We start from the raw sequence: 25,201 nt of genomic DNA, 5'->3' as shown, positions 1-25,201 counted from the left end.
CTGTGAGTAAATAAGTCATTTATTGCTTGTAACTCAGCATCGACATAAAATGTACATTTATTATTAATCTCAAAGGTTCAGGCTAGAAACATTATGATTGTACAACCTCATTTCAGCAGCTCCATTGCTTGAGGAAGGATCCAAATTTAAAGTAAAGTAGTATAAAAGTTGTAAATGAAAACATTTCAGAGCATACATTTATTTAGGTGAGAGTTCAAAAGACATACTGTTGGTCAGAGCAAGCAGTTTAGAATCTTGTACTTATACAAGCAGGTGCTGAGAAATGATGAAGACAGAGAGGAGAAGAAGGGAGAAGAGGCCGACGTCAGAGTGGATGCGGCTACCATTGCTACCTAAAACAGAGGAAAAGACAAGCTCACTGCAGAGATCCACAGATCGTATGAACAAACAAGTACTTACAACTTTTGCAGTTCTCACCTGTGGTTGTTGCAGCCGTAGTCGTCGTTGTAGGCGTCGATGAAGCTGTGTTGGTGACAGTGGGGGCAGCTGTACTTGTGACCGCGTTGGGGTCAACAGTGGCAGTTGTTCCTGAGGGGGTGGTGGGTGAGGACCTGCCCCCCGTAAGACCTAATCCCAGTCCGTCGAGCTCTGACTGGAGCTGCAAACTGGTCCACGACCGCACCAGTGTCTCGTTTTCATACAACTTCAGGTCGTTGAGGTTGGACCCCAGGAGATTTTGAACTTCACTGACTGTCAGGTTCTGGGAGAACAGTAAAGATGAGCATCAGGCAGGATGGGCTTAAAATAAAAGAAAACCTCCTGTATGACCCACAAACACTGACCAGAACAACGTTCTCTTGCAGGCTGGTGAAGGTGGACATGTCCATGTTGATGTTGGATGTGGACAAACTCCGGATGAAGTTCAAGTTTGCACCAGCTGCACACCGGAAAAAGAACAGCAAAATTGGTCTCACAATGAGACTTTGTGATCAAAGGTAGCATTGGTAGTTGCAATTATGGGGTGTGTTTGCCTACGTAGATAAGACTTCAGGAGTAGGTAGTTGGTGGGAGAGATTGTGGTAGAGCGTGTCGTCGTGGTAAATGCCTGTTCCGCAATGGTGAAAAGTACTCTCTTTTTCTCTGAGGTGCAGTTTGATATATCCAGGGCATTGGCATCTCTACAGGAGGGGGAGGAATAGCAGTACACTATTAACTAATTAAGGAATCATGTTAATTTCAAATACTTATATCACTGACAGTAATCTCTTTGTCCTGTTATTCAGCCCGGAATATTCTCGTGTCATCAGATTCACTAAATAACCTGATGCATGTTTGTTCATAGTACACTAACATTCACCGAAATGGCTGGATGATAAATTGTTTCAGAAATAGAAAACGATGACGCGTCGTTGCTAACATCAGCAACACATTATACGAGCCTGTCTCTCCTGCATAATGCTGAGACGTTGTGGAAAAAGTTCCAACATTAGCAGGGCCTTTATGGCAATATAAAATGTAACAGTACATCTGTCAAATCTAGATGTTCTTGCTGGATCAGGCAACGTAACTGGCCTCTCAGCAAATGCAACAAGAAACAAAAGGTGGATCTGCGTCACTGAGAGCAGCCCTGCAGTCTTACTTGATGCTCTGAGCGGAAATAGTGCTGAGAACGTTGGTGTCCAGGGAGCACAGGTTGGGTCCACCGATGCTGTTGAGCTCAGCTGTGCCCAGTTTGTTGCCCCCCACGCTCAAATACTTTGAGATGATTGCTTTAGCCAGGCTGGGCTCCCACTCCCCGTCCGAAGAGTCCATCAAAGCTGAGAGGGTGTCGACCTCGCTGATGTTCCACATGTTGATGTCAATGCTAGAGGCCATACGTGAGGCAGCCCCTAAGAGTTGAACCTGGCTCTCAGCGATGGTAGAGTGGGAACTGTATGCCTAGAAGAAATCCAGAGGAGGAGAGGTTGTCACCAGGACAAAAGTAATGTTTTTCTTTGATTCTGACCAATTCAGCGTCACACTATTCTCATGTCTCAACGTCTCGTACCTCCCTCAGCTTGCTCAGGACGATGCTGAGGTACTCGTCCAAATCCACCTTCTCCATGATGGCGGCCAAGTTGTCTTTGACGGTTTGGGCACTAAGGCAGGCGTTAAACTGGTTTATGTCTTCGTAGTCGAACGGGAACGCGTTGTCGCTGATGGTCACCTGGGTGATATTTCCTGCTGTGCACTCGATTGCTAAAAACACAGTAACGGTAATTTGTGAACTCGGTCAGAAAAAACCAAAGCAGCAACTATAAAAACTCACTTGTGGATCTCTTTGTCTTCTTTTTTATGGACCTTCTAATTTCTTTCTTGAACTGTTTTCTTTTCTGTTTGCTCACTTTGTTATTCTTCAGAACCTTCATGAAGTAGGCCCTGAAATTCCGCTTGGTTTTCTAGAATCACAAATACATTAAGAAAGAGGTAAAATCAGAGGAAACCTGCAGCGAAAGGTGTCGCCTTTCTTATGTTTCACCCACTCTGTCAAAGTTTTCATAGAAGGTTGAGGTCAGATAGAGCGGCAACATCCCAAGATCCTTCAGAGTCTGCTCATTCCATGTGGATGGAGCTCTAATGAGGGAAAAACACACAGAGGGTCAAGCTGAAATTCAGTCCTGTCTAGATAGGAGGTTAATACACTGATGACAGGACAGACGTACCCGTGCTGCGTCCTTCCGCTCTGCAGAAGAGCTTCCACAGCAGTCACCTGACCGCTGGTGAGATTTGCACAGTTGTTGAGATTTTCCAAGATGGACGGGTCAGAGTTCTCGATGTAGGATCCATCCAGGATGCAGCACATGTTTCCTAACACCGCCACGGTATCCCGGTTCAGAATGGTGTTTGTTATCCCCTGAAGGAAGCAGATATCCTGTCAGTTTCTGGACAAGATAAACATCCCTGCGACGGCTCTGTGGGACTCACCAGGCAGCTCCTGGCATTAGTGAGCAGAGCACTTTTTTTGTAGCTGAGGGAGGTGGAGAAGATGGAGAAATCTGCTTCGGCCAGCTGTGTGAAATAATCTCTGCAGCTGTTCTGTGGCACCAGAGAGTAACTGTAGACAGACAGAGATGCAAAAAAAACAATATAGACAGGTGACATGGACGTAACAAAGAGCATATATGTCCTAGAAACCTCGTTACTCAACTCACTCATAATAGAGCAGCATGTCTGGAGGATAAAGGTCAAAGCTGGTGACGTCTGAATCATCTCTGATGTAGTTGTACATGCAGGTCAACTGTGAAGGACAAACCCAAAGTCAACTCAACCGTCTAATCCGATATTCTATCTCAGGTGAATTCCTTTCCACACACCTGCGTTTCCACCAGTGGGACCTTGTCCCTGCCTTTCCTCCGGCAGGCTCCGATCAGCCTTTTGACCTGCGCCCTTTTCAACGTGCTCACGCTGAGGCACGAGAACCCTTGCAGCATGGACGATGACAGGCTGCGAGCAAACATACAACAAACTCTATCTTCTGTGCAAAGGCAAAATCAGAGGATGTGCAAGGTTAGCTTCTTCAACACTCACTTGTTCGCACCTCCCAGTGTTGTGGTTGAACTTTCTGCTGCTATTAGACTAAAGAACAACTCAACCTAAAAAAAACAACATGTCCGAGTCAGGCGTGCTCATGTTCGAAGCTCGTGGGTCTTTTTATATTTTTCTTTTTGCGTCCACCGTACCTGCTGCCTTTTCCACTTTTTCCTGTTGAGTTTTTTAAAGATGTTGACGTTATTTGAGAAGTCCAGCAGCAGAACCCGAGAAATCTCCGAAGCCAGCTCGTCGGGAACGTTTTCCGCGATGGCGTCACTGTTGCTGTTTACTGCTGTGATCTGAAGGTTCCGTTGGATGTGGGGTTATTTATGATACAATCAGACAAAATCAGTATTTATTACTGGTGGCTCTCATTGTGTCCCTGTGTTTGGCTTTTTACAGTTTAAACCCCACTTGTCCACAATAAAACTGGAAATGAAATTGTCATACCTGAGCAACAAAAGTCTGTTGAACAATTTGTGGCGCGGACACTATGTGACTGACAACAGACGGGTTTTTGGACGCGGTGAGCAGCTCCATCCCACTGATACTGCTGAACGTTGTTGATGGTATTCCTATGACAAGCGAGCCCAGCATCACCAATGACTTTGAGCTGTTGAGCTGGAGGACAGGAAAGAAGCTCAGCACACCTTGTAGTTTAAATACAGCTAAGGTGAAGTAGGGCTGAGAATCGCTACCTCCATCATCCCTGACGACAGCAGCTTCTGGATGATGCTGTTGGCTTGACCCTGATTCCAGGTGCTCACAGATCCAAGTGTGCTGAGGGCTTTCACCAGATCCTCGGGCTTCATGGTCATGATCTGCCCTGTAGACAGACTGCTGCTCTGGTTGCCAAGGGTGACAATGGCATTGGCATTGATGTTCTGGCCGAGGTTGCCCGCCAAAGCTGCTGAGACCTACAGAGAGGAGAATGAAAATGTACCCAAATCCCTGCATGGGTAAAAGGAACAAGTCCAGGCAGTGTGTGTACCTGTGGGTCCAAGTCTATGCAGACCGTGGTCAGGTTGTCAAGAACCATCACGGTTTGCTGCGGATTCAGCTGAGTGAATGCTGGACCTGGAGCCACACATCGATACTGCAGAGGCAGACTGTAGGGAAACAGACGGAGAAAAACCACAGAAGTCATTGCTTTTCCTTCCTTCACATGTTTAAAATACATATTTGTAAGGATGTGAAAGTTAAAGCTCACTAAATGGGGTTGAAGTTGCTGTCCTGCTGGTAGACCAGCTGAGTGTAGTAGTTGCTAAGGTTGAGCGGTAAGGTGGTCTGGTTGAGCAGAGCGATGTTCACCAGGTTGACTGTAAACACCTGGATGAACTGCAGAGAACAGCAGGAACAAAGGCTGAAGGTTGTGGGCAGGTTGAGTACGTGGACAAAACAAGTAGCCCAGTTTTACCTGAGCTGAACCAAATGCTTGGAAATCCTCCAGAGACAGGAACTGCAGAAAGGGGCCGATGTATTCAGCAAACCAGGCTGTGGAGTTGAGCTCCGGGTCACTGGCGTCATAACATCTGGGCAGGTTTGCTGGAACCACAAAAAAAAACCCATTCCTATCTCTTCTCAAGGAGAAATACAAATAAAAGTGAGGGTCGTGCTACCTGAGGTCAGGTAAGTCCTGATGGAGCTGTACATGTCTGGCTTCATAAAGTCTACAGTGGTGTAGTTGAATTGACCAAGAACAGAAACGCTGAAAAATTGAGGGAAACCTCACATGAACCGTAAATAAACAAGTATATCCTTCAGCACCATTGTTGTACTACGTACAGCTTTTGGAATGCCAGACAGGAGGAGTTGTATGTTACACTAGGGCTGATCAGGCTCTTTCTCAGGAAGACCAAGTAGTTCTTAAGGCTTTGGTCAAACCACCTGTTGACCTCTGACCTCTTGGAACTACTGAGGGCCATGGGCCAGACGCAAGGCAGTGTGGGGCGCCTGACCACTGCTGGGAGGGCTTCCTGTGGAGAGGAGGCACAGGAGTGAGGACGGCAAACGTGAAGGGAGCTCCCTTCAGCATATCACCACGCGTTTGAGACGTACTGTCTCCAGGAAGAGCGGCGTCTTCGTGTAGCTGCCGTAAATCAGGCAGAGCTCCGCGTTGTCGTCGACGACATCGGGCCGACGGAGGAAATCGCCCAGATGCGACGGAGGCATCGAGTTTATAAGCTGGAAGGGAAACGGACATCAAATATGTCAACAATCGATGGCTCGACAGACTCTCCACTCGTCCGCCTGACACATACCTGATGCCGCCTGTTGTTGGGCATGAGCGACAGGAAGGCGGTCACATTAGGAAACTTGAATCCCATGAATGAGTTTTCCACGAATGTGTAGAAGCTGTTATTGTAGTTGTCACCGTAGCACTGAAGAGGTTTCGGTCCTGAAGGAGATGGATCCAAATACGCTTATCTCATCAGTCTAACATGCTGTATATATGTCATCATGGCTGTCACATTAAGACCATTTGATTACGTTTAAGGGTTATTTTACATGAATGCAGAGACATGATAGACCTCGTTTGAGCTGGTTACCTTTCAGCATCTGAATGATGTGATTGTGAATTTCTGTCTGGGCATTTTCACTGAGGGAGGAGATAGTTGAGTTCAAGTCTTGAACCCTGTAATTGAATCAGAGAGGGCATGAAGGACTGTCTGAAATCAAACGGTCTTTTCCAGGATCCCTGTCCCCTTTGTCATACACTTACCCCTGCAGTTGAATACTACAGTTCCTCCCCATTATTATGCTGAAGAACGGTGCAACGTGGTCAGGAGACAGGTTGAACAGCAGGGGCTGGAGCCGGACGTGGAGCCACTGCCACACCACGGAATCACTCACAGAGGGATCGGAGAGATTGGCTTTGTCAAAAACAACTTGCAGCATAGCTGGAATCACAGCAGGTTGGAGACTGTTTTGATGAAGCTGGAGGACGAAAAATATCAGAGAATGAATTAAAATGTTGTTACTTATTTGACCTTATAGATTGTTTTAACTCACCATGATGGCAGGAGAGAAGTAATCAAAAAAGGTGGGCAGTTGTTGGTTTTGGACGTGACTCATCACCATGTTGACCTCGGCGGCAGATCTGAGCTGGCCAGGAGTGGAAGACACCTCTGCCAGCTGTCTGACTGTCAGATGTGGCAAAGCATCCATCTGAAAATATACAAACGACGACGCATCTCAGAATCAAGCAAATCATTGCAGAGGGAGCCACAAGATGAAAAGGCAACAGGAAATACCACTGAAAAGTTGACGAAGAGCATCTGTATATCATTGAAGGGCACGAGGGCAGAGAAGGCTCCCAGATTCTTCTGCAACCATTCTCCACTGTCGTTTGATCTACAGCCATGGTCTGCAGGTTTGGAAAATGACTCAGTTGTCTGTCTGAGTCAACTCTACTGGCTTCACATAATCAAGCCAATAATGTACAATAAACAAAGTTAGGTAAAGGTTAAAACTCACCTGTGGTGTTGATCCTGGTCAGGTAAACCTTGATGAAGTGGTTGTAGACAGACATCTGCCTGGCATCACTCATCTTCTCCATCAGACTACTGAAAATCTGCACACTAGGTTCAGAAAAGAAAGCCAGCGTCAGGGGATTAATGACAGGGGAACATTCAAAATCACCTCTGCGGACTGAGCCAGCTCACATGTGCTGGTAGGTGCTGCAGTTCAAACCCTTCCTGGTCAGACAGGACAGGAAGTTGGGGGAAACACCAGGAAGGAAAGGACGCAGCCGCTGATTGAACCACAAGTTGATGACGGAGAGATTATTGAAGCTGGACGGGTTGAGCCGGTCCAGTCGGACTTGACTTATCGAGTCCAAAATCATCGTCAGCGCAGGATTTCTGGGGTCCAGAGTCTGTCAGGGAAAAGAGTCAGTGTCTACATCTGACCAGGAAACACCTGATGGGCAACGCTGCTTCATACCTTGTTGGCCAACAGATCCAGAGCTTGGTCCAGAACCATAGAGGCTTTGGAGAGCAGAAGCTTCCACACAGACATTGTGCTGCTGGAGTTCCAGGTGCGATTACAGGCCAACAATGCTGCCAGGTCCTCGGCTTTTAGAGCTGACAGCTTCACGGTGGAAAAGCAGAAGGACAACAGGTGAGTGACTGGGGGAAGATGCCACTGGAGTTTTATCAGGACACTTGTGAGGATGTTCTGGTGTCTCACCGAGGCACAGGCCAGCTCCTCAACAGGGTAGCCACAAACACCTCTACTCATCAGGCCACTGTCCAGGAGCAGCTGCACGGTTGTGCTGTCGGAGTTCAAAAAGAACGCTCATGCTTACCACACTAGAATACAAAAAGGTTGGCAGCTGCCAAAGTTCTGATTGTGATTGAACCATCCCACCTGTTCACTCCAGCACAAATGACCGTTTCTGTGGAAAAGGGTGAAATAAGCACAAATTAATATTTAATAATTGAATGATTTTTAGCCAATGTGCTAAAGTGTGAAACCACTTACCATTTGTGATGGTAACATTGCACTTGGGGGAAGAAACAGTTCAAAGATTAACAGAATGTTATCATATAATAACACAACAATGAGAACTGTAGCATCCAACAAGAGCAAAATCATATGTAATTACCTGTCCGCTGTATATGACACAACCTAAGTTAGAAAAGATTTGTGTTAGAGCTCAGAAAACCCTCTGATAGTCCAGCTCACGCTGAACTACACACAGATAGCGAAACACTAAATATGCAGCCAGTGTTTACAGCATTTGACAGACTGAGATTCTCACCTGGAGGGATGTGTGTGGACAGGGCCATCTTGGTGTTCATGATCTCTCTTCCTACATCCAGAGCAACTGTATCCAGGGCCAGGTCCAGTCTCTTAAGCCTAAAATAGCAGCAGATCGGGGAGATTTACTCTTTCAGTAGTGATCATCTTTGCAGCATATTTAAAGAAGCAGAATTATGTTGGAACTCACAGTGTTTTGTATGAAGAACAGGAGAGGTTTCCCTGCAAACACACAACCAGCACCTTTAGCTTCAAGCAGAGTGTGTGAGATTATGTGGACTGTGTCTGTTTTTACCATCGGGAGGAACTTCAGCAGCTCGGACAGGAAGTGTGTGAATTTGGGGGCAGATTGAGGCAGGTAATCAAAAATCATGTTGATGATGGCGTCTTTGTCGTCAAGCGTGGGGTGACTCAGCACCAGCAACTCAGCGTTCTGCGTCGGGGTCAGTAGCTGGAGGACCTCAAGCTGAATGGAAGAAAGGGCAGGAGATCCACATTACAGGTGCGAAGGGGAACCTGGTGAAATCAGCGTTGGTAAACCATGAGAGGAAGTTCTGTCTTACTGGATTGAAACCTGAGTTGAGCTCCAACATGGTTTTAACTGGTAGAAACCGTGAAAATGGGCCCAGATTTTTCATCAGCCAGTCTGAACTGTTGCTGGAGTGTGTTGTGCATCCAGGGTCTGTCGGATCAAAAATATAAAAACACTGAATAATCTCTGGATATGAGGAAGAATTACATGTGCAACATTCCACCCCGAGCACCAACATCTATATCCCTCTGTGTGTAGTCAGAATATGCCGGTATATATTTATACTTTATAGGCTTCCATAACAGGAAAGTTAAAGATCAATTGACCCCTGCTGGTGGACAACATTACAACCCCTCTATCTTTATCATCAGAAGGCTAAAATTTAAATTCAGATCATCTCATTAGATTTTAAAACAGCAAGCCAATAATGTACAATAAACAAAGTTGGTAAAGGTTAAAACTCACCTGTGGTGTTGATCCTGGTCAGGTAAACCTTGATGAAGTGGTTGTAGACAGACATCTGCCTGGCATCACTCATCTTCTCCATCAGACTACTGAAAATCTGCACACTAGGTTCAGAAAAGAAAGCCAGCGTCAGGGGATTAATGACAGGGGAACATTCAAAAATCACCTCTGAGGACTGAGCCAGCTCACATGTGCTGGTAGGTGCTGCAGTTCAAACCCTTCCTGGTCAGACAGGACAGGAAGTTGGGGGAAACACCAGGAAGGAAAGGACGCAGCCGCTGATTGAACCACAAGTTGATGACGGAGAGATTATTGAAGCTGGACGGGTTGAGCCGGTCCAGTCGGACTTGACTTATCGAGTCCAAAATCATCGTCAGCGCAGGATTTCTGGGGTCCAGATTCTGTCAGGGAAAAGAGTCAGCGTCTACATCTGACCAGGAAACACCTGATGGGCAACGCTGCTTCATACCTTGTTGGCCAACAGATCCAGAGCTTGGTCCAGAACCATAGAGGCTTTGGAGAGCAGAAGCTTCCACACAGACATTGTGCTGCTGGAGTTCCAGGTGCGATTACAGGCCAACAATGCTGCCAGGTCCTCGGCTTTTAGAGCTGACAGCTTCACGGTGGAAAAGCAGAAGGACAACAGGTGAGTGACTGGGGGAAGATGCCACTGGAGTTTTATCAGGACACTTGTGAGGATGTTCTGGTGTCTCACCGAGGCACAGGCCAGCTCCTCAACAGGGTAGCCACAAACACCTCTACTCATCAGGCCACTGTCCAGGAGCAGCTGCACGGTTGTGCTGTCGGAGTTCAAAAAGAACGCTCATGCTTACCACACTAGAATACAAAAAGGTTGGCAGATGCCAAAGTTCTGATTGTGATTGAACCATCCCACCTGTTCACTCCAGCACAAATGACCGTTTCTGTGGAAAAGGGTGAAATAAGCACAAATTAATATTTAATAATTGAATGATTTTTAGCCAATGTGCTAAAGTGTGAAACCACTTACCATTTGTGATGGTAACATTGCACTTGGGGGAAGAAACAGTTCAAAGATTAACAGAATGTTATCATATAATAACACAACAATGAGAACTGTAGCATCCAACAAGAGCAAAATCATATGTAATTACCTGTCCGCTGTATATGACACAACCTAAGTTAGAAAAGATTTGTGTTAGAGCTCAGAAAACCCTCTGATAGTCCAGCTCACGCTGAACTACACACAGATAGCGAAACACTAAATATGCAGCCAGTGTTTACAGCATTTGACAGACTGAGATTCTCACCTGGAGGGATGTGTGTGGACAGGGCCATCTTGGTGTTCATGATCTCTCTTCCTACATCCAGAGCAACTGTATCCAGGGCCAGGTCCAGTCTCTTAAGCCTAAAATAGCAGCAGATCGGGGAGATTTACTCTTTCAGTAGTGATCATCTTTGCAGCATATTTAAAGAAGCAGAATTATGTTGGAACTCACAGTGTTTTGTATGAAGAACAGGAGAGGTTTCCCTGCAAACACACAACCAGCACCTTTAGCTTCAAGCAGAGTGTGTGAGATTATGTGGACTGTGTCTGTTTTTACCATCGGGAGGAACTTCAGCAGCTCGGACAGGAAGTGTGTGAATTTGGGGGCAGATTGAGGCAGGTAATCAAAAATCATGTTGATGATGGCGTCTTTGTCGTCAAGCGTGGGGTGACTCAGCACCAGCAACTCAGCGTTCTGCGTCGGGGTCAGTAGCTGGAGGACCTCAAGCTGAATGGAAGAAAGGGCAGGAGATCCACATTACAGGTGCGAAGGGGAACCTGGTGAAATCAGCGTTGGTAAACCATGAGAGGAAGTTCTGTCTTACTGGATTGAAACCTGAGTTGAGCTCCAACATGGTTTTAACTGGTAGAAACCGTGAAAATGGGCCCAGATTTTTCATCAGCCAGTCTGAACTGTTGCTGGAGTGTGTTGTGCATCCAGGGTCTGTCGGATCAAAAATATAAAAACACTGAATAATCTCTGGATATGAGGAAGAATTACATGTGCAACATTCCACCCCGAGCACCAACATCTATATCCCTCTGTGTGTAGTCAGAATATGCCGGTATATATTTATACTTTATAGGCTTCCATAACAGGAAAGTTAAAGATCAATTGACCCCTGCTGGTGGACAACATTACAACCCCTCTATCTTTATCATCAGAAGGCTAAAATTTAAATTCAGATCATCTCATTAGATTTTAAAACAGCAAGCCAATAATGTACAATAAACAAAGTTGGTAAAGGTTAAAACTCACCTGTGGTGTTGATCCTGGTCAGGTAAACCTTGATGAAGTGGTTGTAGACAGACATCTGCCTGGCATCACTCATCTTCTCCATCAGACTACTGAAAATCTGCACACTAGGTTCAGAAAAGAAAGCCAGCGTCAGGGGATTAATGACAGGGGAACATTCAAAAATCACCTCTGAGGACTGAGCCAGCTCACATGTGCTGGTAGGTGCTGCAGTTCAAACCCTTCCTGGTCAGACAGGACAGGAAGTTGGGGGAAACACCAGGAAGGAAAGGACGCAGCCGCTGATTGAACCACAAGTTGATGACGGAGAGATTATTGAAGCTGGACGGGTTGAGCCGGTCCAGTCGGACTTGACTTATCGAGTCCAAAATCATCGTCAGCGCAGGATTTCTGGGGTCCAGATTCTGTCAGGGAAAAGAGTCAGCGTCTACATCTGACCAGGAAACACCTGATGGGCAACGCTGCTTCATACCTTGTTGGCCAACAGATCCAGAGCTTGGTCCAGAACCATAGAGGCTTTGGAGAGCAGAAGCTTCCACACAGACATTGTGCTGCTGGAGTTCCAGGTGCGATTACAGGCCAACAATGCTGCCAGGTCCTCGGCTTTTAGAGCTGACAGCTTCACGGTGGAAAAGCAGAAGGACAACAGGTGAGTGACTGGGGGAAGATGCCACTGGAGTTTTATCAGGACACTTGTGAGGATGTTCTGGTGTCTCACCGAGGCACAGGCCAGCTCCTCAACAGGGTAGCCACAAACACCTCTACTCATCAGGCCACTGTCCAGGAGCAGCTGCACGGTTGTGCTGTCGGAGTTCAAAAAGAACGCTCATGCTTACCACACTAGAATACAAAAAGGTTGGCAGATGCCAAAGTTCTGATTGTGATTGAACCATCCCACCTGTTCACTCCAGCACAAATGACCGTTTCTGTGGAAAAGGGTGAAATAAGCACAAATTAATATTTAATAATTGAATGATTTTTAGCCAATGTGCTAAAGTGTGAAACCACTTACCATTTGTGATGGTAACATTGCACTTGGGGGAAGAAACAGTTCAAAGATTAACAGAATGTTATCATATAATAACACAACAATGAGAACTGTAGCATCCAACAAGAGCAAAATCATATGTAATTACCTGTCCGCTGTATATGACACAACCTAAGTTAGAAAAGATTTGTGTTAGAGCTCAGAAAACCCTCTGATAGTCCAGCTCACGCTGAACTACACACAGATAGCGAAACACTAAATATGCAGCCAGTGTTTACAGCATTTGACAGACTGAGATTCTCACCTGGAGGGATGTGTGTGGACAGGGCCATCTTGGTGTTCATGATCTCTCTTCCTACATCCAGAGCAACTGTATCCAGGGCCAGGTCCAGTCTCTTAAGCCTAAAATAGCAGCAGATCGGGGAGATTTACTCTTTCAGTAGTGATCATCTTTGCAGCATATTTAAAGAAGCAGAATTATGTTGGAACTCACAGTGTTTTGTATGAAGAACAGGAGAGGTTTCCCTGCAAACACACAACCAGCACCTTTAGCTTCAAGCAGAGTGTGTGAGATTATGTGGACTGTGTCTGTTTTTACCATCGGGAGGAACTTCAGCAGCTCGGACAGGAAGTGTGTGAATTTGGGGGCAGATTGAGGCAGGTAATCAAAAATCATGTTGATGATGGCGTCTTTGTCGTCAAGCGTGGGGTGACTCAGCACCAGCAACTCAGCGTTCTGCGTCGGGGTCAGTAGCTGGAGGACCTCAAGCTGAATGGAAGAAAGGGCAGGAGATCCACATTACAGGTGCGAAGGGGAACCTGGTGAAATCAGCGTTGGTAAACCATGAGAGGAAGTTCTGTCTTACTGGATTGAAACCTGAGTTGAGCTCCAACATGGTTTTAACTGGTAGAAACCGTGAAAATGGGCCCAGATTTTTCATCAGCCAGTCTGAACTGTTGCTGGAGTGTGTTGTGCATCCAGGGTCTGTCGGATCAAAAATATAAAAACACTGAATAATCTCTGGATATGAGGAAGAATTACATGTGCAACATTCCACCCCGAGCACCAACATCTATATCCCTCTGTGTGTAGTCAGAATATGCCGGTATATATTTATACTTTATAGGCTTCCATAACAGGAAAGTTAAAGATCAATTGACCCCTGCTGGTGGACAACATTACAACCCCTCTATCTTTATCATCAGAAGGCTAAAATTTAAATTCAGATCATCTCATTAGATTTTAAAACAGCAAGCCAATAATGTACAATAAACAAAGTTGGTAAAGGTTAAAACTCACCTGTGGTGTTGATCCTGGTCAGGTAAACCTTGATGAAGTGGTTGTAGACAGACATCTGCCTGGCATCACTCATCTTCTCCATCAGACTACTGAAAATCTGCACACTAGGTTCAGAAAAGAAAGCCAGCGTCAGGGGATTAATGACAGGGGAACATTCAAAATCACCTCTGCGGACTGAGCCAGCTCACATGTGCTGGTAGGTGCTGCAGTCCAAACCCTTCCTGGTCAGACAGGACAGGAAGTTGGGGGAAACACCAGGAAGGAAAGGACGCAGCCGCTGATTGAACCACAAGTTGATGACGGAGAGATTATTGAAGCTGGACGGGTTGAGCCGGTCCAGTCGGACTTGACTTATCGAGTCCAAAATCATCGTCAGCGCAGGATTTCTGGGGTCCAGATTCTGTCAGGGAAAAGAGTCAGCGTCTACATCTGACCAGGAAACACCTGATGGGCAACGCTGCTTCATACCTTGTTGGCCAACAGATCCAGAGCTTGGTCCAGAACCATAGAGGCTTTGGAGAGCAGAAGCTTCCACACAGACATTGTGCTGCTGGAGTTCCAGGTGCGATTACAGGCCAACAATGCTGCCAGGTCCTCGGCTTTTAGAGCTGACAGCTTCACGGTGGAAAAGCAGAAGGACAACAGGTGAGTGACTGGGGGAAGATGCCACTGGAGTTTTATCAGGACACTTGTGAGGATGTTCTGGTGTCTCACCGAGGCACAGGCCAGCTCCTCAACAGGGTAGCCACAAACACCTCTACTCATCAGGCCACTGTCCAGGAGCAGCTGCACGGTTGTGCTGTCGGAGTTCAAAAAGAACGCTCATGCTTACCACACTAGAATACAAAAAGGTTGGCAGATGCCAAAGTTCTGATTGTGATTGAACCATCCCACCTGTTCACTCCAGCACAAATGACCGTTTCTGTGGAAAAGGGTGAAATAAGCACAAATTAATATTTAATAATTGAATGATTTTTAGCCAATGTGCTAAAGTGTGAAACCACTTACCATTTGTGATGGTAACATTGCACTTGGGGGAAGAAACAGTTCAAAGATTAACAGAATGTTATCATATAATAACACAACAATGAGAACTGTAGCATCCAACAAGAGCAAAATCATATGTAATTACCTGTCCGCTGTATATGACACAACCTAAGTTAGAAAAGATTTGTGTTAGAGCTCAGAAAACCCTCTGATAGTCCAGCTCACGCTGAACTACACACAGATAGCGAAACACTAAATATGCAGCCAGTGTTTACAGCATTTGACAGACTGAGATTCTCACCTGGAGGGATGTGTGTGGACAGGGCCATCTTGGTGTTCATGATCTCTCTTCCTACATCCAGAGCAACTGTATCCAGGGCCAGGTCCAGTCTCTTAAACCTAAAATAGCAGCAGATCGGGGAGATTTACTCTTTCAGTAGTGATCATCTTTGCAGCATATTTAAAGAAGCAGAAATATGTTGGAACTCACAGTGTTTTGTATGAAGAACAGGAGAGGTTTCCCTGCAAACACACAACCAGCACCTTTAGCTTCAAGCAGAGTGTGTGAGATTATGTGGACTGTGTCTGTTTTTACCATCGGGAGGAACTTCAGCAGCTCGGACAGGAAGTGTGTGAATTTGGGGGCAGATTGAGGCAGGTAATCAAAAATCATGTTGATGATGGCGTCTTTGTCGTCAAGCGTGGGGTGACTCAGCACCAGCAACTCAGCGTTCTGCGTCGGGGTCAGTAGCTGGAGGACCTCAAGCTGAATGGAAGAAAGGGCAGGAGATCCACATTACAGGTGCGAAGGGGAACCTGGTGAAATCAGCGTTGGTAAACCATGAGAGGAAGTTCTGTCTTACTGGATTGAAACCTGAGTTGAGCTCCAACATGGTTTTAACTGGTAGAAACCGTGAAAATGGGCCCAGATTCTTCATCAGCCAGTCTGAACTGTTGATGGATATGGATAAGCATCTCTGACCTGGAAGAGGAGACATCCGCAAGAAGACATTTATAATCTCTGTCTAATCCTAAAAATGTTCATATATTTGAAAATAATCACCTGATTGTGAAAGGAAAGGCTCGATGAAGTCCTTCATTACAACTTCCTGTTGTTTTGTGGTCATTTTGTCAAAGTGATGGGAAAACACCTGCATTCTGAAAGTGAAGAAAACACAAAACCCGTCACCACACGTGACTGAATCTCCAACCTGAGTGACGCTCTGCTGACTTACATCTGCTGGTATGAGTGACAGCTGAGGTTTCTGAGGCTCAGGCAGGTGAGGAACTGAGCCGACGCGTAAGGTAGGAGTCTACTCAGGCGCCTGGAGAACCACCTGGTGATGACACTCTGGTTCCTGAGCTGCTCCTCCGTCAGCAGGTTGAGTCTAATCTCTCTGATCACATCCAGAACTTCTGTCGCTGATGGAACAACGATGCTCATTGACTGTTGGTGAAATCAGGTGGAAGTATCATTATGGAGGGAGTTCATCTGGGCCTTTCAGAGGGCTGAAATGAGACTGACCATGTTGGCTAAGATGTCCAAGGCTGGGTCCAAAACCATGATGGACTTGGTCAGTAACATTTTCCAAATCATCCTGGAATGGCTGCTGTTTCCAGGCAGATTACACTTCAGGAGTGACGCCAACTGTTGGGCTGTGAAGTTCTCCTGTCGGTGGGAGAATCACACCATTTGAGGCTTTTGGATCGTAACTTTGGTTGTAACGGTCCTGACACCGATCTGTGCTGAAAACAACATTGAAAGTCACCTGTGCACAAGCATACGTCTCCAAGGTGAAGTTACAGGGAACATCCACGGATGTATTCAAGTGAGCCTGCAGGTCAGAGCTGTGGGCACATTTCAAAAACATCAGCTGGGCTCAACCTCTTGATTTTCACTGATACAAACTGGGAGGAACATATAGACACCTGTGGATTCCCCTACAGATTTTAGAAGCTGTGGAGAACATGAAGAAATTGCTTTAGTAGAAATAACTCTGAGGAAGAATCTCATATCTGAGAGAGACCTCACCATTGTACTGGGTCATTAAGCACTGCAAGGAGAAAAAAAAAAACAGGATTTTATGAAACACTTTGTATCGCTAATGATTGTCAGCTAAGGTGTTCATGACTAAAAAGCTCACCGTGATGTTGGCTGGCAGACACTCTGTCATGAAAAAGAAGAATCAAAGAGTCAAATATTCAATACACACTTGAAATATGTAACAAAATAAAAAAGAGACTGACCATCAGGTGTGATGGTTATGAGCTCATCAATGCCAGCCCAGACGAGAGGTTCCAGGCGTGGTGGCAGAGAGGGTATGGCTTTGTACAGCCTCTCAAAACTGTCAAAGATATGCAAAGGAAAAAATATAGTTCCTATGTTGATTTACAGCCCAACTAAAGAGACACAACGTCAAATTGGTTTCGGCTTACATGTGTCTGTAGGTGCTGCAGGGTGGCTCCACCTGAAAATGTGGAACATTTTATATGAAACCACTGACGTCAGACCCTTAAAACATCTGGAGTCTAAGTTTCTAATGCAGGTACCTCTCTGGCAAGCCGAACCAGCGAGGACAGGACCTCTGAAAGCCTCCTGTCTTCAGGGGACTCCAACAAGAATTCGAACACGCGGTCGATGATGACATCCTTCTCAGGTGGAGCAGGAAGAGGCAGCAGCAGTAACTCTGCCGTCTGATTTGGAGACAGGTGGGGCAGAACCTCCAGCTACGACACACAAGTAAAGACAAGAATTTACAGTGCATAGGAGGCTGAATTTGTGATTTAAATGGTGGACTCATTCTGAAAAGTTCCACATTTACCCCTGAGAAGTTTGGGTTGAGCCTGTAAAAGTCAGCCATTGAAGCAAAGCTCGAGAAGAAACCGAAGTTGTCCAACAGCCATTCTGCGCTGTGATTGGCCGACGACACACACTGGGGGTCTGGAACGCAAGATTACTATTACTTATCGACAACGTACAAGACAATAAAAATCCAAGCTTGCAGCTCAATTCTGCCGTTTGCCCACCGGACCCGTTGCGGTGCCATAAATGCTGATAGATTAAGTATTTGTAGATGTTGTGGCTGTACTTCGGATCGTCCTTCATAGCAGACATGTGATGGCCGAGGGCTCCCACGCTGCACAAACCAAGAAGCATGAAGCAGAGATCTTTTAACAACAATTACAGAGCGCACTTGCCCATGTTGCCCATGCACGTGGACTCACATGGTGTGAAAAACCGGGCAGGTAAAATTCTTGGTGCTGAGGCAGGACAGGATGTGGACGGGAACGGCAGGCAGGAGAGGCAACAGTTTGACTTTAAACCAGAGTGCGATAAAACTGGGGTCGTTTAGGTGTTCCTGAGGCAGAGTGGGAGGCTCCTCCTCTGTAAAAATGTTCCGAAAGTCTGACGCCACCTCACTGAAGTTCTACAGGAGGAGAAAAATGATTCTGACCTTTAAACCGAGCAGGTGGACAAACACTCAAGATTCCCGGATACCAGTACATCATAAAATGGAAGCTTCAGAGTGCTCACCGCTGCGGCCAACTCTCTGACCAGGGAATTCAGACGTCCGGTGAGCTCATACACCAGCTGCATGAGGTTTGCCTCAGTCATGGTCAGGTTGGTGCGAGCAGCACAGTGCAGAACTTTTGCCACATTAACCACTGCGTCAGTCAGCTGGAGACAGCAAAGAAAACGCCCTGTTATACTAAAAACAAAACAAAAAAACAACCTTGATCGATATGAATAAATAAATAAAGGCTTACTCCACAAGGAGCCTTATCAAGTGTGATGCTGCAGACGTCCTGGATTTCAGAGGTTTCGTTTTCCTCATCAGGGCCCAGACCATGTTCAAGATAGCTGTGCAAACAAGAACATGTTCTCATCGTGTTTTATATGTCATCATGAAACATGCATTAGGCTAGATTCCTCCATTTAAAAAGCAGTTTGACCTGCTAGATAAAGCTAATGGTAGCTTAGCATCGCTTATAACAGCTAACAGAAATGATATTTGGCTCTATTAAAATGGATGTACGTACAACACTTGATGGAAAGCCAGTTTGATGTTTTCATGCATCAAAGCTTCTGCGTTTGGTAAGAACCTCCTCAGCAGAGGCAGGACCACCTGCCGGTACCAGTCCTCCACGTCCGTCACATCGAACTTGGGCCCCTGCGGGGCTACAGACGCGTTCCTGGACCGGTACATGTCTGCCAGTTCAGACAGAGTCCAGTTGAGAAGAAACTGGGTGAAAGTGGTGCTCTTGATTTCAGACACATTCCTCTGGGAAAAAAAGGACAACACGTTGAGAGGAATTTTGAATCGAGAGTTCTGGGTAAAGGCCGGGATGAGACGTGTGAGAGGGTCGTACCACACGTGTGAAGGTCACAAACTCATGAACAAAGCTTCCGATGGGTTTAAAAGCTGTCATAAATCCATTCACAACCTGTTGAAGGAACAAATAAATGACAAAAAGAAGAAAAATCAAATTAGATGGTTCTGTATTTCTGCTTGAAAGAATTTCTGGTGCTTATTCCATTTTTTTTTAAGTCAGAACTGACTTTTTGTTGACACAATTCCCTCTCCTATGTTCTTTCTTGAGACTTTTCTCTTCACTACCTGGTAAAATTTCAATTTAAATCAGTAATAATACCTCTCTGAGGCCATTGCGTGTCGACAGTGGTAGTTGCGGGTTGTGTGTCGTTGGGGGGTACATTGGAGATGTCCAGTTGTAGCCCCCTCCGGGAAAGGCGGTGGGTTTCGGGTTGGAGCCCCCTGTTAGCAGATTATGGAAAATGAGGGTTAGGGTGGCGTTGTCCAAACTGGCCACCTCAGGCCGCATCAGCAACTCAGCCTTTTGAACCGGAGACAGCAGATGTAGAACCTCCAGCTGTGAGCAGGAGAAGCAAAGAGACACAAAGTTTAGAACTGAGAAAAAAGCAAATAAATTAACTAAAAACAACTTTAGTAACTCACGCCGCTGAAAGCCATGTTGAGCGTTGAAAAGTCTTGCAGTCGGGCCATGGCCTTGAAAGCACCAAAGTTCTTCACCAGCCAGTCCTCGCCGGTCTCATTCTGCCTCACACAACCTGTAAGAATATATAACATGGTAATTCTGGTAGTGGAATCATGAATCTCAAACAGCCAAGTTACTTTGATTCAATTACCAGAATAACCTGAAATAAATATGGTAGGTCGAGGATAGTGTCAGAATGATTGTCTTTAAATCACAAAAATATGGACACAATTAGATTTTCTTATAAAACCCGAAGAATCTCAAGCTAATATAATATAATATATTAATAATCTGAAAAGCTGATGGATCAGTGTTTGTCTTGCTATGTGTTTCATTGCGTCAAACAGACATTGATGTTTTCAGAAAAGAATCAAATCTCTTCATCGGTGCAGAAACCTTCACCTTCTACATGATAGTTGAAATATGTGAAATCATTTAAAACAGCAGCAGCTGCCTCCAGTGGGGAGGGAAGCCTTGCTGGAGGTTTACCATCGACTCTGTCTCCAGACAGAAAAGGGTACATGAAGAACGTGTAGATCCACTTCTGTCTGACGGGATTCATCTCAGAAAAATGGTGGCTCAGCTCCTTCACCCTGCGAGAGGAGACATGAGGGTGAGCGGCGACTGGAGACGTTAACGGGGCTTTGGGTGTTGGGGCTCGGACGTACACGTTCTGGTAGGTGGAGCAGCTGAAGTTCTTGGTGCTGAGGCAGGACAGGAAGTGCTTGGTGATGGAGTGCAGCAGTGGCTTAAGCTTCACCTCCATCCACATTTGGATCACAGCTTCATTCTGATGAGGATCCACTTTGGGGTTGAGATGCAGCGCCCCCTGCAGGCTGAGAACCGGAACTCCCTTCATGCTGGACTTCTGCAATGTGATAAAATCAGGCAAGAATGAAGGTGCAGCAGAAGAGACGACGGTCTGCTGATCTGCTCATTTGATGGGATCTTAGGGTGCTGAGAATAGAACAATAGAACTGCTCCGACTGGTTTAACTGCAGATTTTCACAGCATTCCTCGCATTGTCTATCATTCACACCCCTATTCCAGTACCATGAAGGTGTAGACATCCATTGCTGCTTCAAGTATTTGTTTCAGCCTGTGAATGTGATCTCTGCCCGCGTCTGTTGGCGGCAGGCCGACACATTGCAGGAAGCTCCACGTCGGGTTCGGCACCTTGGAACAACAACAACAAAAATGAGAGGAGATAAAAGAATTTGGTAATTCTGTGATTATTTGATAGGATAGATAAGCAAATATCATATCATTTTGGAACTGTGACTGCATACTGATGCGGTCCAGTTTGAGTTTTATTCGGGCACATTTGTCCCTCACCTCGCACATGCCTGCAGGAGCGCAAGTTGCAGATCTGATGCATTCCATCAGTAAATGTTTGAAGGACAAAGGACAGCATAGAGAACATAGTTAATCACTGCATCAGGGGAAAAACAGGATCTGCAATAAATCTGACTTGTTGTTGATTAAACTTACATTTGTGGCCCCGATGAACCTGAAAAAGGACAAGATAGATCAGTCAAATACAATACATAATAAATAATTGTTTTTAAAAAGTGAAACATTTGATGATTTTAAATGTTTTTAGCTGTGTTGTAGTTCACCTTGTACATATAAAAGCATTATTTGACATAAAAACAGGTTGATTTAAAGTCTGGAAACAACAGAGTGAATGATAATTCTCATTTGATTAATTCAACTCCCATTTCCAAACTTTAGGACCACAAATAATAATTCTAATAGCATTTTTCTCGGCATTATTAGGTTTTTGGACTTTAAACTTGCTGATGACAGCAACAATGTGCAGTAATGATGCTAAAAGCCAATAAGGCACATGGAGTACATCCCTTATCTGCCGAGCATCTCAAACTTGCTTCTGGTTTGTGGCTCATGCGGTTTTTAGTTCATGGTATTTCACAGGAAGCTACTCTCTCTATGGTGTAGGTCCCTAATATCAATGATCAAACTGGTAAAATTAACAGCAGAGATAAAGACCAAAGCTCATGTAACAGGCACAGAATTAGAATTTTGTTTCTCTGGTCTGCTCATCCAACCCAGGGAAGCATTCTGTCACCCCTTCGGTCTCAAGTCTATATGAGTAATCCAGGGATGCTGACAAAAACGGTAGGGGGTATAGTTGTCAACCACCTGATGGTCGCCCACGACCTGGTCCTCCTGCAGCTTCTGAGGAGCTGATCTCTATAAGGCTCAGACGTTCATGGTGACACTAAGGGAGGAGTGCTATGCCGAGACTCAAGGTGGCAACGCTGCCCGCATGTAAATGTGTGATTTGTAAATGGTTTCGTGTTTTCCTTTCCCCCTCTATGGTCCCGAATTGAACTGAACACAAACAGTGTTGAGTGTGCAGCAGGTTCAAGCTGTCCAAGCTTAAAAGAAAAGTGAGAGTGATGTGATTCACGACAAGAAGTGCTGACAAGAAGTGCAGTGCTTTAGATGTTAATTTGTTTAAGGTTTGTGCGTCCGATTATCGTCCATCACTGCTGTTTACCTTCACATTAGCCTGTTTGATTTGGCTAATATTTGCATTTTTCGGCCCTTTAGATTCTTGTTTGGAGACCAGAGTTGCAACATAGCTGTTCTCATTTCCACATTAACAGTTGTTTCTGTGGTTGAACTTCAGGTCCTCTCGACATGAGTGCGGAGTTTCCCTCGTAACTGGGGTGAATGTAACTTACCAAAGCAGCCCCATGCAAAGTAAACCAGCAGAAACAGGTTCCGTGATCTCATGATGAGACGGGTCTCATGGGACGAGGGGATGAAGCTCTGTGGTCAAATTCACTGGTGAGGAAACGAGAGGAAGAAGACAAACCACAGCACCAGTAAGAGCAGGCGTGATTCGCGTGTTTCTTTGCATGTAACATGAATTCAGTCTGAAATCAGTGCTTTTCAAAGACATTAGTTAAAGTCACATTTTAATACCAGCTTTTGATGCCATTATTGCGGCTGGTGTGGACTCACAGATAGAAATCAGGGTGGGGTTCAAGTCTGACATGAAGTGACCTTTACTGATACAAAAATGAAACAATGGCTGCATCGTGGAAAGAATGCTGAAATTCAACACTATTCAACTGCTCACAATGAACACAGAGATCATGCAAACAACATGACCCAGCTGAAGAATACTGTTTAGAATAAAATCTTGGCAGGACGATGCACCTGATTTACAGCGGTAATGACAGACGTCACTGCTTTGTATGATGTAAGATATAAATAACTGAGTCTCTGCTTAGAAGGCTTCAGCTAAAAACACTTTTATTTGTCAGAAGATCACCTACCTTTAAACTACATCTTTAAACTGTGTTCGAAGATTTTGGGAGGTTTTTGGTAACAAACAGTTAATAAGCTCAGCCGTACCGCGTGATGAGCTCGTGAGGTTTCCCTGGTCAATTAGATGTTTAATGATGGCATTTTAATCTTTTTCTGGTTTAATTGCAAACAACACATCTGGCGCCCTCGATGGTCAGTGGTGGTATAGCTCATAAATCCCTCCCATTCGATCACGTCGATCACGTCATTTCAAAGTCGTCCAAGGTCGGCTGGTCTGTTCTGGACTGCTTCTCCTTATGTTTATAATTGTAATTTAATGCCAGAACCTTTAAGTCACCACCACATAATGGGATCCTCGTTCATTCTCAGAACTGATTTAAATGCTTTTACAGGAACTAAAATACAACAGGAAGAACAAGACAAGTTCTTTTTCCAACACTAATTCTAAACCAATCAAGCTTGAACCAAACCAAGCGACCAGAGTCTAGAGCTCCTATCTTCAAAATGATCCAGGAAAAGTGGGGAAACTACCTAAACTGATGCCTAGTCATTATTACTAGTCTGCACGAAAAGTGAATTTTATAGATCAGCTGTGCTCTTCAGCCCTTTATGTGCCAGCCTATGGCTAATATTGTGTTCTTATTGATCACTCGGCCCTGAAGGCCAGTTTAATCTCAGCTTCTCTACTAGAGCTAAAAAGAAAATAACTGGTGATCTCGTTAGTTTAAGAGCACAGTATCGTCTAGGAATTCTTGCAGCTAGCTTCCCCAATTCAAGGATGCTTTAGTGTGGGAAATTCATATAGAAATACATTTTGCTTTGTTTAAAAAAAAAAAAAACTTCCCCTCAAAGTGTAAGTTAACATGAATGAATTAACCCTTAACCCCGTGACTGTTAAATCGGTGTCTTTTCACTACTGTCTTCACTACTAAAAATACATTTTCATGTGTTTATTCATTTTCACAGATTTTTACATTCCCACATTGTATGTGACTGTTCACTTTTTTTTTGAAAAATAGTTTATTCTTTGTACCTTGAAAAGTCTAATTCAAGGTTGAACCAGCTCTAACACTGTTTAACAAGGCACGGTTACAATTCCCAGAAGTCTCATCTCTAAGCAGCACGCTGTTACCTGAGGTGCTCAGTGGCAAAACAGAAACAACGTCATCCTCTCCCTGATATTTTCTAATTTTTTGCTACTGATCACCTTCATTTCAGGCTACACAGTCAATTTCAAGAGGACGTGAAAGCTGTTGAAACTTAAAACAACTGTGGCAGATTAAAAAACAAATGCTAAAATAAAGTTACAGAACTCACCAAATATTGTTTCTTGGTCCGTAAGTTGTGTTAGAGTCCCAGTTTGTCTCACGGCTTCCTGACACCTGAGGCACAGGTGCATCAGAGAGGGTGTGTCACCGTGTCAGGAAAAATACAGGTGATGACTGACTCCTGCTGAGGGTGGGACTTAGTTCTGTCTTTTAAGTGTGTAAATCTCCATGTGAATGACACAGCAGAAGAAAGACCACAGGTACAGTTAAAGACCCTACAGAACATTTGTAACGTTTGAATTTAATTACTTTTATTTGTTAAACGCCACAGAAAGGTGTGAACAGTTTAAAGCTGATAGGTCGCGTAGCTGACCTCTGCCACTTTAATTAGTTTCCTGAACAGATCAATAACAACCAAATAATGGGCACTAACTCAAGAAAATGTCAAAAGGGAATATGGAGTGTATGCATGTAAACATTCCTGAGAACTCAAGCACCGGTGTTTCTGTTTATATGTCTCACACGCATACACAAGGAATGCATGCGCAAACCCTTCAAACCCACATGCAGAATCATGTGAAACCGGTTTGTGGAGTATTAATAGGAGCTTAGTTATTTTTTTCCTGTTTGCTCATATTTTTCCAAGTGCAAACAGAACCCATATTATTCCAAAATATCACCAGTGCGAGAGACACTTAGTAACTTATACAATTCGCATTATACTAAGATGATTGATTGTAACCTTTCAATATTTTTGCCCTCAAA

General features: G+C 45.0%; 1 protein-coding gene across 1 annotated transcript; it reads right to left on the bottom strand.

Annotated features, from left to right (window-relative positions):
- Position 1: 1 nt before the first annotated feature.
- mslnb (mesothelin b) lies at positions 2-24,616 on the bottom strand. The gene is made up of 97 exons (XM_029850523.1): positions 24,486-24,616; positions 22,577-22,679; positions 21,357-21,375; positions 21,201-21,234; positions 20,919-21,041; positions 20,534-20,733; positions 20,355-20,458; positions 19,826-19,938; positions 19,503-19,739; positions 19,221-19,295; positions 18,891-19,132; positions 18,618-18,711; positions 18,385-18,528; positions 18,075-18,277; positions 17,877-17,986; positions 17,672-17,790; positions 17,400-17,576; positions 17,286-17,317; positions 17,097-17,194; positions 16,994-17,016; positions 16,882-16,903; positions 16,779-16,806; positions 16,619-16,697; positions 16,375-16,518; positions 16,085-16,296; positions 15,913-16,007; positions 15,713-15,831; positions 15,445-15,615; positions 15,340-15,371; positions 15,151-15,248; positions 14,995-15,017; positions 14,871-14,892; positions 14,757-14,784; positions 14,577-14,661; positions 14,331-14,477; positions 14,051-14,262; positions 13,863-13,966; positions 13,429-13,547; positions 13,161-13,331; positions 13,056-13,087; positions 12,867-12,964; positions 12,711-12,733; positions 12,587-12,608; positions 12,473-12,500; positions 12,293-12,377; positions 12,047-12,193; positions 11,767-11,978; positions 11,578-11,681; positions 11,144-11,262; positions 10,876-11,046; positions 10,771-10,802; positions 10,582-10,679; positions 10,426-10,448; positions 10,302-10,323; positions 10,188-10,215; positions 10,008-10,092; positions 9,762-9,908; positions 9,482-9,693; positions 9,293-9,396; positions 8,859-8,977; positions 8,591-8,761; positions 8,486-8,517; positions 8,297-8,394; positions 8,141-8,163; positions 8,017-8,038; positions 7,903-7,930; positions 7,723-7,807; positions 7,477-7,623; positions 7,197-7,408; positions 7,009-7,112; positions 6,786-6,898; positions 6,544-6,699; positions 6,254-6,468; positions 6,081-6,166; positions 5,793-5,929; positions 5,590-5,715; positions 5,317-5,507; positions 5,151-5,239; positions 4,949-5,076; positions 4,742-4,869; positions 4,523-4,640; positions 4,230-4,448; positions 3,982-4,152; positions 3,681-3,830; positions 3,529-3,593; positions 3,315-3,444; positions 3,153-3,238; positions 2,926-3,055; positions 2,664-2,854; positions 2,484-2,574; positions 2,270-2,399; positions 2,009-2,199; positions 1,601-1,899; positions 997-1,139; positions 804-898; positions 439-721; positions 2-353 (listed from the first exon to the last, which is right to left on the bottom strand). The coding sequence occupies exons 2-97, from the start codon at positions 22,626-22,628 to the stop codon at positions 262-264; spliced, it is 10,896 nt and encodes a 3,631-aa protein (XP_029706383.1). The 5' UTR covers positions 22,629-22,679; positions 24,486-24,616; the 3' UTR covers positions 2-261.
- Positions 24,617-25,201: the final 585 nt, after the last annotated feature.

Source organism: Takifugu rubripes, chromosome 17, assembly GCF_901000725.2.
Source record: "Takifugu rubripes chromosome 17, fTakRub1.2, whole genome shotgun sequence".
In the NCBI taxonomy this organism is placed as follows: Eukaryota; Metazoa; Chordata; class Actinopteri; order Tetraodontiformes; family Tetraodontidae; genus Takifugu; species Takifugu rubripes.
Note: the sequence above shows the minus strand (reverse complement) of the source record. Positions and strands in the feature narration are given on the sequence as shown.